This window comes from Nansenia antarctica, assembly GCF_963989245.1.
Source record: "Nansenia antarctica genome assembly, chromosome: 9".
NCBI classification, from domain to species: Eukaryota; Metazoa; Chordata; class Actinopteri; order Argentiniformes; family Microstomatidae; genus Nansenia; species Nansenia antarctica.
This window is the reverse complement of record NC_137679.1, coordinates 40526169-40541168: the sequence shown is the minus strand read 5'-3', so window position 1 is coordinate 40541168 and position 15000 is coordinate 40526169. Positions and strand designations below refer to the sequence as shown.

General features: G+C 41.7%; 2 protein-coding genes across 6 annotated transcripts in view; both read left to right on the top strand.

The window, feature by feature from the left end:
- The window catches only part of LOC308165104 (ras-specific guanine nucleotide-releasing factor 1-like), a gene marked incomplete at both ends in the record, with an annotated part of 32004 nt that extends 28083 nt beyond the window's left edge, over nt 1-3921 (top strand). For all 5 annotated transcript variants that reach the window (XM_080539206.1, XM_080539205.1, XM_080539203.1 and 2 more), the window contains 6 exons: nt 338-422; nt 1184-1381; nt 2521-2600; nt 2782-2899; nt 3261-3329; nt 3829-3921. In XM_080539206.1, the coding sequence (XP_080395332.1) occupies nt 338-422; nt 1184-1381; nt 2521-2600; nt 2782-2899; nt 3261-3329; nt 3829-3921 (643 nt within the window). The remainder of the gene's footprint in view (nt 1-337; nt 423-1183; nt 1382-2520; nt 2601-2781; nt 2900-3260; nt 3330-3828) is intronic.
- Nucleotides 3922-6132: 2211 nt separating this feature from the next.
- Nucleotides 6133-15000, top strand: part of LOC308164915 (pro-cathepsin H-like) — a 13026-nt gene continuing 4158 nt past the window's right edge. Inside the window, exons 1-10 of the mRNA XM_080538986.1 lie at nt 6133-6229; nt 6744-6775; nt 6973-7081; nt 7397-7467; nt 8188-8292; nt 12624-12710; nt 12882-12937; nt 13457-13538; nt 13647-13715; nt 14296-14402. Of these exons, the coding sequence (XP_080395112.1) occupies nt 6148-6229; nt 6744-6775; nt 6973-7081; nt 7397-7467; nt 8188-8292; nt 12624-12710; nt 12882-12937; nt 13457-13538; nt 13647-13715; nt 14296-14402 (800 nt within the window). The 5' untranslated portion in view covers nt 6133-6147. The remainder of the gene's footprint in view (nt 6230-6743; nt 6776-6972; nt 7082-7396; nt 7468-8187; nt 8293-12623; nt 12711-12881; nt 12938-13456; nt 13539-13646; nt 13716-14295; nt 14403-15000) is intronic.

Genomic DNA, 15000 nt, shown 5'->3' with positions numbered 1-15000 from the left:
CACACACACACAGACGCACGCACGCACAACATGCACTCAGACACGCAAACAGACACACTCACTCACACACACACACACACATCACTCATGCATACACGCACAACATAGACTCACACACACACACACAATCATTGTTTCACAGGCAGATTTCGGTTCCTTCAACTTCTTACAATGACTGATGGATAGATGATCCACTTGCTTAAACAAATGTATTTGTTGTACGTCACTTTGGATAAAGGCGTCTGCTAAACGCCCCAAAATAAAATAATGTAAATGGAATCTTCTAATTTAATAATAATAATAATCTTCTAGCGTCTTCTATCCTCGTCATCCTCAGGGAGTTCTTCGGCCAAAACTGGATGAAGAACGACAAGAACGAGAGGACTCCCTACATCATGACAACCACCAAACACTTCAACGACGTACGTAGCCTACTCTCTACTCTCACCGCCATAACAACGGTTACCATAACAACACTTCCTATTGGAACCCCCGGACGCTAAAAACTCCTTTGTTGCAAACCCACAGTGTGTTTATATGTGAAATAATCATCTACGCTGCCCCTCCATCTCTGCTGCCCGCCTGCTTGTATGTCTTTGTATGAGCTTTCAATGTGGTGATGTGCTGGGGCCTTTTTCTTTTCTCTTGTTCCCTTTGTGTTGTTTTTATTGCATAAACCCCATTGATGTTGCTGCCATCATCTGTACTTGTTGCTTGTTTGTGCTTGCTCCCGATTGTGTGCGACATGTTTGTATGTCTTTCTTCATGTTGCTAATGCTTGCTCTACTTGTAAATATGATGTCATTTTTTGGTTTTCTTTTAACTAATGTATTTTAGGGTGCATATTAACAAGCTGGAAATTAGCCATATAGGCTAAAGCTGCTCCGTTTACCGGACAGTTAATTAACGGGGATTGTCCAAGAAACTATAAACCAATAAACTAAACTATAAACTAAGCTTGTAAAGGGGAAAGGGAAGCAACATAAACCAAATGTAATTGGTGAAATTAAAGTTATTTATTAACAGTGTCCTCCCTGAGAGTCATACCACCAAAGACTATAAAAATGGTACCCGATGCCTCCCTGCTTGGCACTTGGAACCATCGGTTCTCAAGGCTACTTATTAACAGGGAACTGAAATTGTCTTTTTTTATACCACAACCACCCCTCCCACCCCGTGACAGATAAGTAACCTGATCGCCACAGAGATCCTGCGGTGGGACGACGTGAACGCGCGCGTGGCGGTGATGGAGAAGTGGGTGGCGGTGGCTGACATCTGCCGCTGCCTCCACAACTACAACGCCGTGCTGGAGATCACCTCCTCCCTCAACCGCAGCTCCATCTTCCGCCTGAAGAAGACCTGGCTCAAGGTGTCCAAGCAGGTAGGTCACCAACCCTAACCCTGATAGGTCAGATTCATACAGGTAGGTCACCTGTGATACCTCTGATAGGTCAGATTCATACAGGTATGTCACCTGTGATACCTCTGGTAGGTCAGATTCAGACAGGTAGGTCACTAAACCTAACAGGTAGGTCACCTCTGATAGGTCACCTGTGATGGGTCAGATTCATACAGGTAGGTCACCTGTGCTGTCAGATCCATACAGGTAGGTCACCTGTGATGGGTCAGATTCATACAGGTAGGTCACCTCTGATAGGTCAGATCCCATTCACATTTACGGCATTTAGCAGACACCTTATTCCAAAGGGACTTACAATCGATCGATTTTGACTAAGCAAGTGAATCATCAATCCACCAGTCGTAGCAGGAAGAGGAATCTAGCTCAGGCCAGGGGCCATTGGCAGTCGTCGTGATAGAAGAAGAAAGAAAGAATTATATATTTTAAAATGTTGTAGTGCGGTACAGGTAGGTCATCTGTGCTGTCACCTGATTCATACGGTAGCGATGCCGGCCATCTGGAGCACCAGGACTTGGTCCCGGTGGACCGGCCGATCTGTGAGGGTCCGTGTGGGCCGGTGAATGACACGACCCCCCCCCCCCCCACCCCCCATAGCAGCTGCTGTTTGACACAGTGCATAACACAGTGTACGGAGATTATTGTGCTGTGCCACTGCTTGGACTGACCTGTGATGCCATGGTAACCTTGCCTACCTGTAACACCATGGTAACCTAGCCTACCTGTGATGCCATGGTAACCTAGCCTACCTGTGATGCCATGGTAACCTAGCCTACCTTGATGCCATGGTAACCTAGCCTACCTGTAACACCATGGTAACCTAGCCTACCTGTAACACCATGGTAACCTAGCCTACCTGTGATGCCATGGTAACGTAGCCTACCTGTGAGGCCATGGTAACCTTGCCTACCTGTAACACCATGGTAACCTAGCCTACCTGTGATGCCATGGTAACCTTGCCTACCTGTAACACCATGGTAACCTAGCCTACCTGTGATGCCATGGTAACCTAGCCTACCTTGATGCCATGGTAACCTAGCCTACCTGTGACACCATGGTAACCATGGTAACCTTGCCTACCCTTCCTACCCTTCTACCTCCAGACCAAGACCGTGATCGACAAGCTGCAGAAGCTGGTGTCATCTGAGGGGAGGTTCAAGAACCTCAGAGAGGCGTTGAAGAAGTGAGTGTGTGTGCGTGTGTGTGTGTGTATGCATGCATGCATGTGTGTGTGTGTCTGCATGCATCTATGTGTGTGTGTGTGTGTGTGTGTGTGCGTGTATGTACAGTATGTGTGTGTGTGTCCATGTATGTACAGTGTGTGTGTGTGTGTGCTCTGACCGTCTCTACCACCCGTCCCACAGCTGTGACCCTCCGTGCGTGCCGTACTTGGGCATGTACCTGACTGACCTGGCCTTCATCGAGGAGGGCACGCCCAACTACACAGAGGACGCCCTCGTCAACTTCTCCAAGATGAGAATGGTAATAACAGTCCTCCTCTGTCCTCCACAGAGACATGGACCAGATGTATAGCCGCACTACAAAGTCAGCTCTCAGAAACAAGAAAAAAAAGCAATAAAACGGGGGAATATTACTTAAAATAAGTACAATTATCTGCCAACAGAACAGGAAAACCTCACTTGATTGTCTTCAAACAAGTGAAAGATATCTTAAAACTAGTGCAGTCAAACAAGAAACAATCATATACTGCCTTGATTTAAGATGTTTCATCTTACTTGGATTTACTTTTTGCCGTGTGCTGTACTAGTTAGTCTTGGTGATGGAAGATTGAATCCAATGTACACAGAGTTGTGTTTGAGAGTTGTGTGTCTTTGGTCTGCAGATATCTCACATAATCAGGGAGATCAGGCAGTTCCAACAAACAGCTTACAAGATTGACCATCAGCTGAAGGTAATGTACACTGATACTGTTATAGATACTCTTATACTGTTATAGATTAGATATATTGATACTGTTATAGTACTGTTATAGATAGTGTTATATATTAGATACACTGATACTGTTATAGTACTGTTATAGATTAGATACATTGATACTGTTATCACTGTGTGATTAGTTATAGTTTGTGATTTTGTAATGTTCCTATTACAGTTATGAGTTGTGCTTTGCACACGTGCCATATACACACTCTCTGCAGGGGTATAGTCATCAGAATCAGGTTCTGTGAATTAAATCAAATGTACACAAAATGTTTTTTTAGACAAGTGTGATCAATCACAATCAAATGAAGATCTGAGAAACAGAAACAAGAATCAGATTTGTAAGTCACTTTTGTAAGTCACTTTGGATAACAGCGTCTGCTAAATGTAAATGTAAAAATGCTATCTGGCACACAGAGCAGTGACAGAGTGACTAACAGACGGAGATGATTCTGTCCCTCTCCCCTTAGGCGGCGCAGTACTTGCTGGACAGTAGTGCGGTCATGGATGAAGAAAGCTTGTACGAAGCGTCACTAAGAATCGAGCCCAAGAACATCTCGTGAAGTGGGCTGTCGTGAACTCTCCAAAGCCTATGGACTGTACAGGGACTTCATAATGTACATAAGATGTTTGTATTAGATTATTATTATGTTAGAACGTGCCCCTCTAAGTACAATGTGTTTCCCAAAGGACCTGTGTAAAATTGTTTATTAGAGTTTGAGTAGAAGTCTAGAAAGCTTTTTATTTATATAGTTACAGACTTTGGACTCTTTATATGTTATTTAATGTATTCTTCTCTTAATTAATCTGACAATTAAGTTATTTTCTACCACAGATTTAAAGCTGAATATATACAGTATATCGACAACAGATTAAATCATATTTAAGTAAATTAATGACTCCACCTTTGAAAGTTCTGAGGAGTCTAGGCTGTGTATGGTTATCAATAATGACACACACGGGCCCACACATTGTGATCTTAGAATTATAAGGTTCTATCTCCGTTTAGGGCAGTTCAGAGATATTGAGCGTCTAAGTTTTTACATTCTCCATTATGTTTTGTGAGATGGAACCTTTGTATTTTATGAATTACTAACTAAAAAATGTCTACATTTTAAAAATACCACCACACAGGCATTAATAAACACCTAATGGATCAGATTATGTAAAAAAAAACTCAATTTTGACAAAAATGGAGATAGAACCTTATAATTCTAACGTCACGACATGTAAAGGCAGAGTCTGACTGAATGATAATCAGATCCCAGGTTACTAATGCTTCAAACCAAGGAGAGAGCAACTCTGAATGAACGTTATTGAGTTTAGACATCTGATGTAGCCATTTTTATTTAATTAGTTACACGTGCCAGAGAGGTGGATAGACGCTGAACTGAATTTCCTTTTCAAACCAGCAGAGAATGGGTTTCTGAACGAGAGCTTTATTAAAGTCAAGGCCCCTTCTATCCAGTTGGACCACATGACTTTACAACGTATGTAGCAAATGTACCCGGTGTGAATCGAGCCACTTTAAAAAGTTTAAGGCCCAGCTGTTTCTCAGACTCAGAATAACAACATTGTTTAGTTTTTTTTCCCCTGCCCAGTGCATTGCGATCTATGCCTTAATTATAAACAAATTAGCGTTCATTTGATTATTAAATCACAGAAAGTAGGGAAATGATTCTGTTCTACACTTTGCCAAATGAACCAGAGACATTGTGTACAGTATTGTGTACAGGCAGTTTGATGCGTTTGTGTAATGTGTTTAAAGCATATCCCTCCAAAACTGTTACTCTCCCCACAGACCTTCAACTCTATAATACCTTTTTCTGTGTATGATATTACATAACACTGTTGAAGACAACCTATTAGTGTAACACATATTGTATCCTGTCTATATCATTGTTTTAGCAGGACTATAGTAATATTGTGCTTATTCTTTGAATATTTCTATGTATTTTTTACAAAGCTTTGTATAGAAAAACACCTAACGCTCAAGTGGCAGGCATGTACCACTTTCCACGTGTTTTAAATCTAAACTATATAGACCAACAGTATGTGTACTGTATTAAAATCCCACTCCTGCACTTGGATCTATCTATACATCATACACAGACACATACAATGTTTGCAGTGAGCAATACCCAGTGGTATGAGAATTATCTTTCAGTCCTATTTCAACAGCTTGAGAAGTATTTCCAGTTTTGTATAAAACTGTTTTCTTTCCTGATTACCTCTTGTTAATAAATCTATTCTATCTCAGGGGGAACAGCGCCGTCTAGTGTGCTGTTTGGGTGTCATGCTTTTCTCTATGTTTGAATAAGCTGTGTAGTTGACTAATGTCATTCGTTGTTTAATATGTGTGTGTGTGTGTGTGTGTGTGTGTGTGTGTGTGTATCATTATAATAATTATTATAAATAATGCTTATTAAACACACACACACACACACACACACGTGTTTAATAAGCATTATTGATTATTATTGATCATTATTATTAAGCATTAGCCTATTGATACTATTTACACATTTTATTATTCATGTATTATAATGTTATTGTAGCGAACGGCATGGGGAGATAATCGTTACATTGTTAATAGAAAAGCGTGAATATTATATAGTATTATATTCTTATTATTCTTATTATATTATATATAATATATATTATATTATATTATATTATAATATATTATATTTTCAATACTTTCATGACTGCCCCAGCATGAAGGACGTGTGTAAACAGACACCCTGTCACGTGACACACTGGCTGCAGCCAGGGGCATCAGAGGAAGTATGGCGCTCAGTGCCGCTACGGGGATTTTACTTCTCTCTCTCTTTCATTTAATCACGTTAACACCTTTGTTTTTACCTGAAGGTAAGCACGTTTAACACAAGTTGTTCATGCATTGTACCCTGGTTGTGGTGGTGGGTACTCTTCTCTGTGCATGGACCGATGTGTAGAGACTCCTGTATTATACAGGGCATTCATCAAAGGGTGCGTTCGTAAATCCGCTCTGGAATCTGATCAGCACTCATGGAATGCCTCTTGTCCAATCAAATGACTTGGTCCCTTTATGACGTTGAACCCACAGTGCGCTCCGGCGCTCTCAGAGCGAATTGACGAACGCAGCCAAAGTCGGCTGAAGAAGAATGCAGCTATTGTTTGTCTAACTTCGTAAAGGACATTAAGCTAATAATGCTTATCTTATTAACACTTTACCATTTCATGTGTCATGTAAAACCGCAATGCGTAGGCTACATTAGTGAGTGCTCAAAAGCGTTGTGTTTTTGTGCTTCCTCACAAGAACACAGTTCACAGAAGTTTAAGTTGTTGATGTCTGTGATTGAGTAACTTTTAGTAATTATTTATTTCTGTTTGCTTCTTTTAGAGGAATATCAATTCAAACAATGGATGTCACAGGTATGTGAAAAATAAATGCAATATACTTCATATTATTTTTCAAATTATTATTATTATTAGTTGATTAATTAGTTTGATCTAAACAGCCCTAATAATATAATTTAAATGTAACAGTTTGTCTTTTGAAAGCTAATCATGGACTGTCACAGAGTGTGTCTTCTTAAAACTGTCACGTAATTATATGTTTTCGTGTGTAGCACAACAGAGCCTATGCTGACCTTGGGGAGTATTACCACCGCCTGCAGATCTTCTCTGACCACAAGAGAAGAATCGACCATCACAATGCTGGGAAGCACACATACTCAAGTACAGGGCCTACGTTCACTTTATAACGCCCAATTCCTGTCGTCACATCTTGCTATGTCCACATATGACCTATAATATAATAACCTTTATTTGTATAGCACTTTTCCTGCAAACGTTGAAGTTCAAAGTGCTTTAACATATCCACACAGCATAAAAATAATAATGGGACAATAGTGATCAATAAAACACTAGCAATCAGGAATAAACCATACAATCCAATCCAACAAAGATAAACAAAATAACTAAATAATATAAGAATTACTATATGATTTAAAGACCTATAATTTACAGTTATTTCCACTTTCCTCTCTATAGTGGGACTGAACCAGTTTTCTGACATGACCTTCGCCGAATTCAGGAAGTCCTTCCTCTTAACGGAGCCTCAGGTACTGTATACAGGGCAATCTGGCATAACATATTTGTTGCAATATGGGAGACCCATTCAAAGGGTTTGGGTCCTGTCCTCTGATATTAGATGATGTGTAGATATATAGGGGGGGCGGCTGAGGCGCAGGAGGTAGAGCCGGCGTCTGATGATCGCAAAGTCATCAGATCGGCGGTTCCAACCCTGGCTGGCCGCCTGTCGAGGAGGTGTTGCCTTGGGCAAGACACAACCCCAAATTGCTCCCAATGAGCGGGGCCGGAACCTTGCATGGTAGCTAGCTTGCCGCCATTGGTGTGTGAATGTGTGTGTCAGTGGGTGAATGAGAGGCCGTTGTAAAGCGCTTTGGAAGAAGCCTCTATATAAGTCAGTCCATTTACCATTTTATGTAGTTACTGTACTGTACACCTTAACTGCTCCTCCTGAGACATTACTATCCCCCAGCACTGCGTCTCCTGAGACACCTGCTTTTCCCCTATACTATGCCTCCTAAGACTTCTACTGCCCCCCTTGTACTGTCTCTCCAGTGTCTATTTAAAAAAATAAAAAAACGACGACTGCTAATGGCTCCTGGCCTGAGCTAGATTACTCTTCCTGCTGGAACTGGTGAATTGAAGATTCACTTGCTTCATCAAATGTATCGATTGTAAGTCGCTTTGGAATAAGGTGTCTGCTAAATGGCAAAAATGTAAATGTGAAAATGTACTGTATTTATCGCCGTCAGAACTGCTCGGCCACTAGAGGGAGCCACCTCAGCAGCAGCGGGCCGTACCCAGAGTCTGTGGACTGGAGAGAGAAGGGGAACTTTGTGTCTCCAGTAAAGAATCAGGTATGTGACGTGACATCGCTTCACCAGGTGTCGGTGTGGTAATTAGAGACCACCGATAGTGGATTCTTGGGGTCCAATGCTCACGGGGGGGCAAAATTCACAGATAACCGATGTGACACTATTTGGACTATCTGGTTAGATGCCAAACTATTTTGTTTCGTTGTCCCAGTACTCAACGAACTGCAATGACAATAAAGTTGAATCTAATCTAATATATCTGCTGATACGTTTCTTTTTTAAAACATTTATAGAATTCCCTTTTAGCACAGTTTTCATTAAAAAAGAAATAAAAAAGAATAATATGCTTAGGCAAGGTTAGGCAAAAATCCATAATTCAATAATGATCTCCATTGATCAATAGAGCAAGATTTATTTATTTTATGTCCACAGTTACTTGTACTATACAGGGCTTGACATTAAGCTTTCTCAGGTACAAGTGAACTTATGCTTTTACTTGTCAGAGAGCTCAAGTTACTTGTCCAAATATGACAATGCGTCTGTCTAGTGTCTACTAACACACTACAAGCCAGTAATACACTCCATTCCATTTCCAACAATTACTGTGGATCTACGTGCGCGCCAGAGAACGTTCGATGTCAACGTTTAAAGTACCGTATTTTCCGGACTATAAGTCGCACCCGAGTATAAGTCGCAGCAGGCCAAAAATGGGCCATGAAGAGGAAAAAACCACATATAAGTCGCACTGGACTATAAGTCGCATGGTTCAAGGGAACGGGCTTGGCGGAATCAGCGGGGAAAGAAGACCCTGTTGAGCTTGACTCTAGTCTGGCACTGTGAAGAGACATGAGAGGATTTGTAAGCCCAGGAAGGACATAATTCACGTTGAAACTTCTTCTGAAAGGTTAAGGAATACTTGTATTATCGAGTGTAAAGTCCGCTAGCTAGCGCGGGGTTAACAACATGGCTTCGCGGAGGAAAAATGAAACTTTGAACAGCCTCTAAAAGGTAATAAATGACTTTAATATCGTTTCTAACGTCCATAACATTGTGTATAAGGTCCATAACATCATGTTTAATGTCCACATTGTCGTGTTTAATGTCCACATTGTCGAGTATAATGGCTATTCTATCGCGTATGAAGCGCTACCGGAAGTAGCAAAATGCTACTCGCGGGTACAACATTGCAACGTTAAACAGCCTCTGGAAGGAATAAATGACTTTAATATCGTTTCTAACGTCCATAACATTGTGTATACGGTCCATAACATCATGTTTAATGTCCAAATTGTCGTGTTTAATGTCCACATTGTCGAGTATAATGGCTATTCTATCGCGTATGAAGCGCTACCGGAAGTAGCAAAATGCTACTCGCGGGTACAACATTGCAACGTTAAACAGCCTCTGGAAGGAATAAATGACTTTAATATCGTTTCTAACGTCCATAACATTGTGTATAAGGTCCATAACATCATGTTTAATGTCCACATTGTCGTGTTTAATGTCCACATTGTCGAGTATAATGGCTATTCTATCGCGTATGAAGCGCTACCGGAAGTAGCAAAATGCTACTCGCGGGTACAACATTGCAACGTTAAACAGCCTCTGGAAGGAATAAATGACTTTAATATCGTTTCTAACGTCCATAACATTGTGTATAAGGTCCATAACATCATGTTTAATGTCCACATTGTCGTGTTTAATGTCCACATTGTCAAGTATAATGGCTATTCTATCGTGTATGAGGCGCTAGCGGATTTACTCCTTGGTTCATGTCAGTCAGAGATTACCTTATGTCAGTTCATGTCAGTCAGAGATTATGAATTATTGATATATAAGTCGCACCTGACTATAAGTCGCAGGACCAGCCAAAGTATGAAAAAAACCGCGACTTATAGTCCGGAAAATACGGTAAAGGGGTCATGCCAGCATTCATGTTTTGATTCAAAGGCATTATGGCAGATTCTCTAGGCATGATTGTTTTAATTTTGAGTTATTTAATGAAGTTGAATTTGGTTTTGGAATTTGAAATTATAATCAATATTCATTAGTTTTGTTCTTATTTGTTGATAATATAATGTGACAACATGCCCAACGTAGTGTAACAATTTACCTGCTGATGGGGCAAATTGTCACAAATGCACACTGTCTATTTAACGGTCTGTACTGCTCTGTACTGAAATAAGATATGAAGATATAATCAATGCAAAATATGTGCCCAAGACTTCCTTCTTTAATTTGATATGACATTTATACCATTGTTATGTATTGTAAATGTTAGACAGCGTGTGACAACATACCCCGTGCTCCTTTACACAGCGGACATAGATTGTTTGACAAGGCAGCAGACATTGACAAGGCAGCTACATTGACAAGGCAGCTACATTGACAAGGCAGCATACATTGACAAGGCAGCTACATTGACAAGGCAGCTACATTGACAAGGCAGCTACATTGACAAGGCAGCTACATTGACAAGGCAGCATACATTGACAAGGCAGCTACATTGACAAGGCAGCTACATTGACAAGGCAGCTACATTGACAAGGCAGCAGACATTGACATGGCAGCATACATTGACAAGGCAGCATACATTGACAAGGCAGCATACATTGACATGGCAGCATACATTGACAAGGCAGCAGACATTGACAAGGCAGCATACATTGACAAGGCAGCATACATTGACATGGCAGCATACATTGACAAGGCAGCAGACATTGACAAGGCAGCATACATTGACAAGGCAGCATACATTGACAAGGCAGCATACATTGACAAGGCAGCATACATTGACAAGGCAGCAGACATTGACAAGGCAGCATACATTGACAAGGCAGCATACATTGACAAGGCAGCATACATTGACAAGGCAGCATACATTGACATGGCAGCATACATTGACAAGGCAGCATACATTGACAAGGCAGCATACATTGACAAGGCAGCATACATTGACAAGGCAGCATACATTGACATGGCAGCATACATTGACATGGCAGCATACATTGACAAGGCAGCATACATTGACAAGGCAGCATACATTGACAAGGCAGCATACATTGACAAGGCAGCTACATTGACAAGGCAGCAGACATTGACAAGGCAGCAGACATTGACAAGGCAGCATACATTGACAAGGCAGCATACATTGACAAGGCAGCATACATTGACAAGGCAGCTACATTGACAAGGCAGCATACATTGACAAGGCAGCATACATTGACAAGGCAGCATACATTGACATGGCAGCATACATTGACAAGGCAGCAGACATTGACAAGGCAGCATACATTGACAAGGCAGCATACATTGACATGGCAGCATACATTGACAAGGCAGCAGACATTGACAAGGCAGCATACATTGACAAGGCAGCATACATTGACAAGGCAGCATACATTGACAAGGCAGCATACATTGACAAGGCAGCAGACATTGACAAGGCAGCATACATTGACAAGGCAGCATACATTGACAAGGCAGCATACATTGACAAGGCAGCATACATTGACATGGCAGCATACATTGACAAGGCAGCATACATTGACAAGGCAGCATACATTGACAAGGCAGCATACATTGACAAGGCAGCATACATTGACATGGCAGCATACATTGACATGGCAGCATACATTGACAAGGCAGCATACATTGACAAGGCAGCATACATTGACAAGGCAGCATACATTGACAAGGCAGCTACATTGACAAGGCAGCAGACATTGACAAGGCAGCAGACATTGACAAGGCAGCATACATTGACAAGGCAGCATACATTGACAAGGCAGCATACATTGACAAGGCAGCTACATTGACAAGGCACCATACATTGACAAGGCAGCATACATTGACAAGGCAGCTACATTGACAAGGCAGCCACATTGACAAGGCAGCATACATTGACAAGGCAGCAGACATTGACAAGGCAGCATACATTGACATTGACATGGCAGCATACATTGACAAGGCAGCTACATTGACAAGGCAGCAGACATTGACAAGGCAGTAGACATTGACAAGGCAGCATACATTGACAATAACGGTCACGTGCACGCAATAGCATTAGAATGTCTGATAAGCTACGCCGCGCCACATAGGCAGCGAGAATGAGGTGCGGCACAGCTCGTTAATACATTTATTACTTTTCCGATCGGACAACTGAAGGAGTAAACATAAAATGTACTTGTCCCGGACAAGCCTTAATGTCGAGCCCTGTACTATACCACATGAGGATTTCTATATGTGTGTATGTTCACAAAGAAAGGCAATGTTTCTAACTATACTATATTATATATGTATATACTATACTATTTAGACCTGTCCAGGGAAACAGGAGCGGTGTTTGACAGATGTTTTGTTGTGACCCTTAGGGTCACTGTGGAAGCTGTTGGACCTTCTCGACTACGGGCTGCCTGGAGTCTGTGACGGCTATCGCTACCGGGAAGCTCCCACTTCTGGTGAGAAGTACACTTCTGGACTCTCTGAATCTCTTTGTCCTACAAGGTTTTGCCCTTGTCCTCCCGTACTATTGTCCTAGGTTATTATGCAATGAAATACACATACATAATACATATACAGTAGTTGAGTATGTGGTTTTGTAATCGTTACTGTTTTCTTCTGCATTTCAGTCGGAACAACAACTGATAGACTGTGCCCAGGACTTCAACAACCATGGATGCATGGGGTTGGTGACACCTTCAAATCATGACATTATCAAATTCAAGCTATTCAGTTTCTCTCCCTGTGAAACACTGTGTAACCGAGTTGAATACCCCCCACCTACCCACGCTGTTGAATAGCTTGTCGATAGCGTAGAGATACTTTATTGATCCCTGAGGGGAAATTAACGAGTTTACAGCAGCTCACATCACAAACAACCAAACAACAAAATAAAAGTGACGATAGAATAAAATAGACATCTGAAACATCTACAGTAAGAACAGTCCAGTATGATTTAACATCCCCCAGCCTGACTCTGACCACCCCAATCGAGCTAGTCGGAGTTGTACAGTCTTATTGCGGCAGGCAGAAAATATCTTAGGGTTAAGATAGGGTGCTCCTTAGTAGCTGGTTAACATCGAAACATACAAAAACATATCGTTGGTTACACAGGCTCGGTCTGGGCAAGTCGGATTGCGAGGCTATTGTTGACGTCTGTTTCAAGTGTCTAGCCAGAAAATGTGATTTAAGGTCTTTGTTTCAGCGGCCTCCCAAGCCAGGCGTTTGAGTACATCAAATACAGCAACGGACTCATGACTGAGGACGACTACCCCTACACCGGTCACGTATGTACTTGACAGGATTTATGTGATATATTCCATGATAATAATTTCAGATTACTTTAATCGTTGAATTTCTCACTAAATACTTGTTTTGATTATCTTTTTTTAAAGGATGGCACTTGCAATTTCAAGCCTGAGTTGGCAGCAGCTTTCGTGAAAGAAGTCGCCAACATAACAAGTGTGAGCATACAATTATTTTTAAAACATGGGGTTTTTTAAGGGCATTTCTGCTTTATTGGGTTAGACAGTAGAGACCGACAGGAAGGAAGGGTGAGAGAGAGAAGGGATGACATGCAACATATGTTGAAGGTCAGAATCAAACCAGGAACCTTGAAATTATGAGGCATACGCATTAGTGTATCTTCACCACTAAGCTCCCAGAGCATACCATTTTACATCTTAACCATTAAGCAGACGCACAATTAGCTATTACAGGGCCAGTCTCCCTAGGATGACTTAGGGCTGAGTGCTTTACTCTATGGCACACTAGTGGTGGTGTTCCCAGGTGGGATTTGAACATGACCTTCTGATCACCAGTCCAACTGACTATCCACTAGGCCACCACAGTTCTAAACAGTTGTTCAACCTTTGCATCAGTCCCACACAACATTCACTCACTGAGATGTTGTGTGTCTGTATGATGAGAAGGGACTGAGATGTGTGTGTGTATGATGAGAAGGGACATGTGTGTGTGTATGATGAGAAGGGACTGATGTGTGTCTGTATGATGAGAAGGGACTGAGATGTTGTGTGCCTGCAGTACGATGAGAAGGGCATGGTGGACGCGGTGGCCAGACTCAACCCCGTCAGCTTTGGCTACCAGGTCACTGCTGACTTCATCCACTACAAAGAGGGCGTGTACAGCAGGTGAGAATCCTGAGAGGTGTTCCATCAACATCGCTAAAGGAAAATGTAGGATTATTTTTGATAAGTCAAGAGATTTATCAAAATAAGTCTAGATTTTCCTTTAGCGACGTTGATGGAATACCCCCCTGTCATTCACTCACATGACACAATACAGATGATTACAGTACTTATACCAGTGGCGTAGCGGACGGGCCCGCAAGCGACGCACCGCGGGGGGGCCCCAGCCACTAGGGGGCCCCCTAACATTGGATAAACTTTTTTTTATATATACTGTATTAAAAAATAAGTGGCCCTTCATTGTGTCAACCTTAATTTTAATATATAGGCCTATATTTAAAAGATATACATAGTTAGCCGTATCCAATAGCAACATGACTTTGACGTCACACGAAAATTAGCAAGCGAAAATACCTCAGCGGTGCGCAAAAACGGGAACTTTCCTATAAAAAGGAACAAAATTCAGCGAAACTTGTCATCTTTTCTTTTACCCAATGTAGCTTCTGAGACTAACACGGGTAGAGATGCGATTAGCACTGGGTCAGGGACAAACGTCGTTGATGCACCTGTTGCTAGCAGCACCACTGTGGAGGCCAGTGTT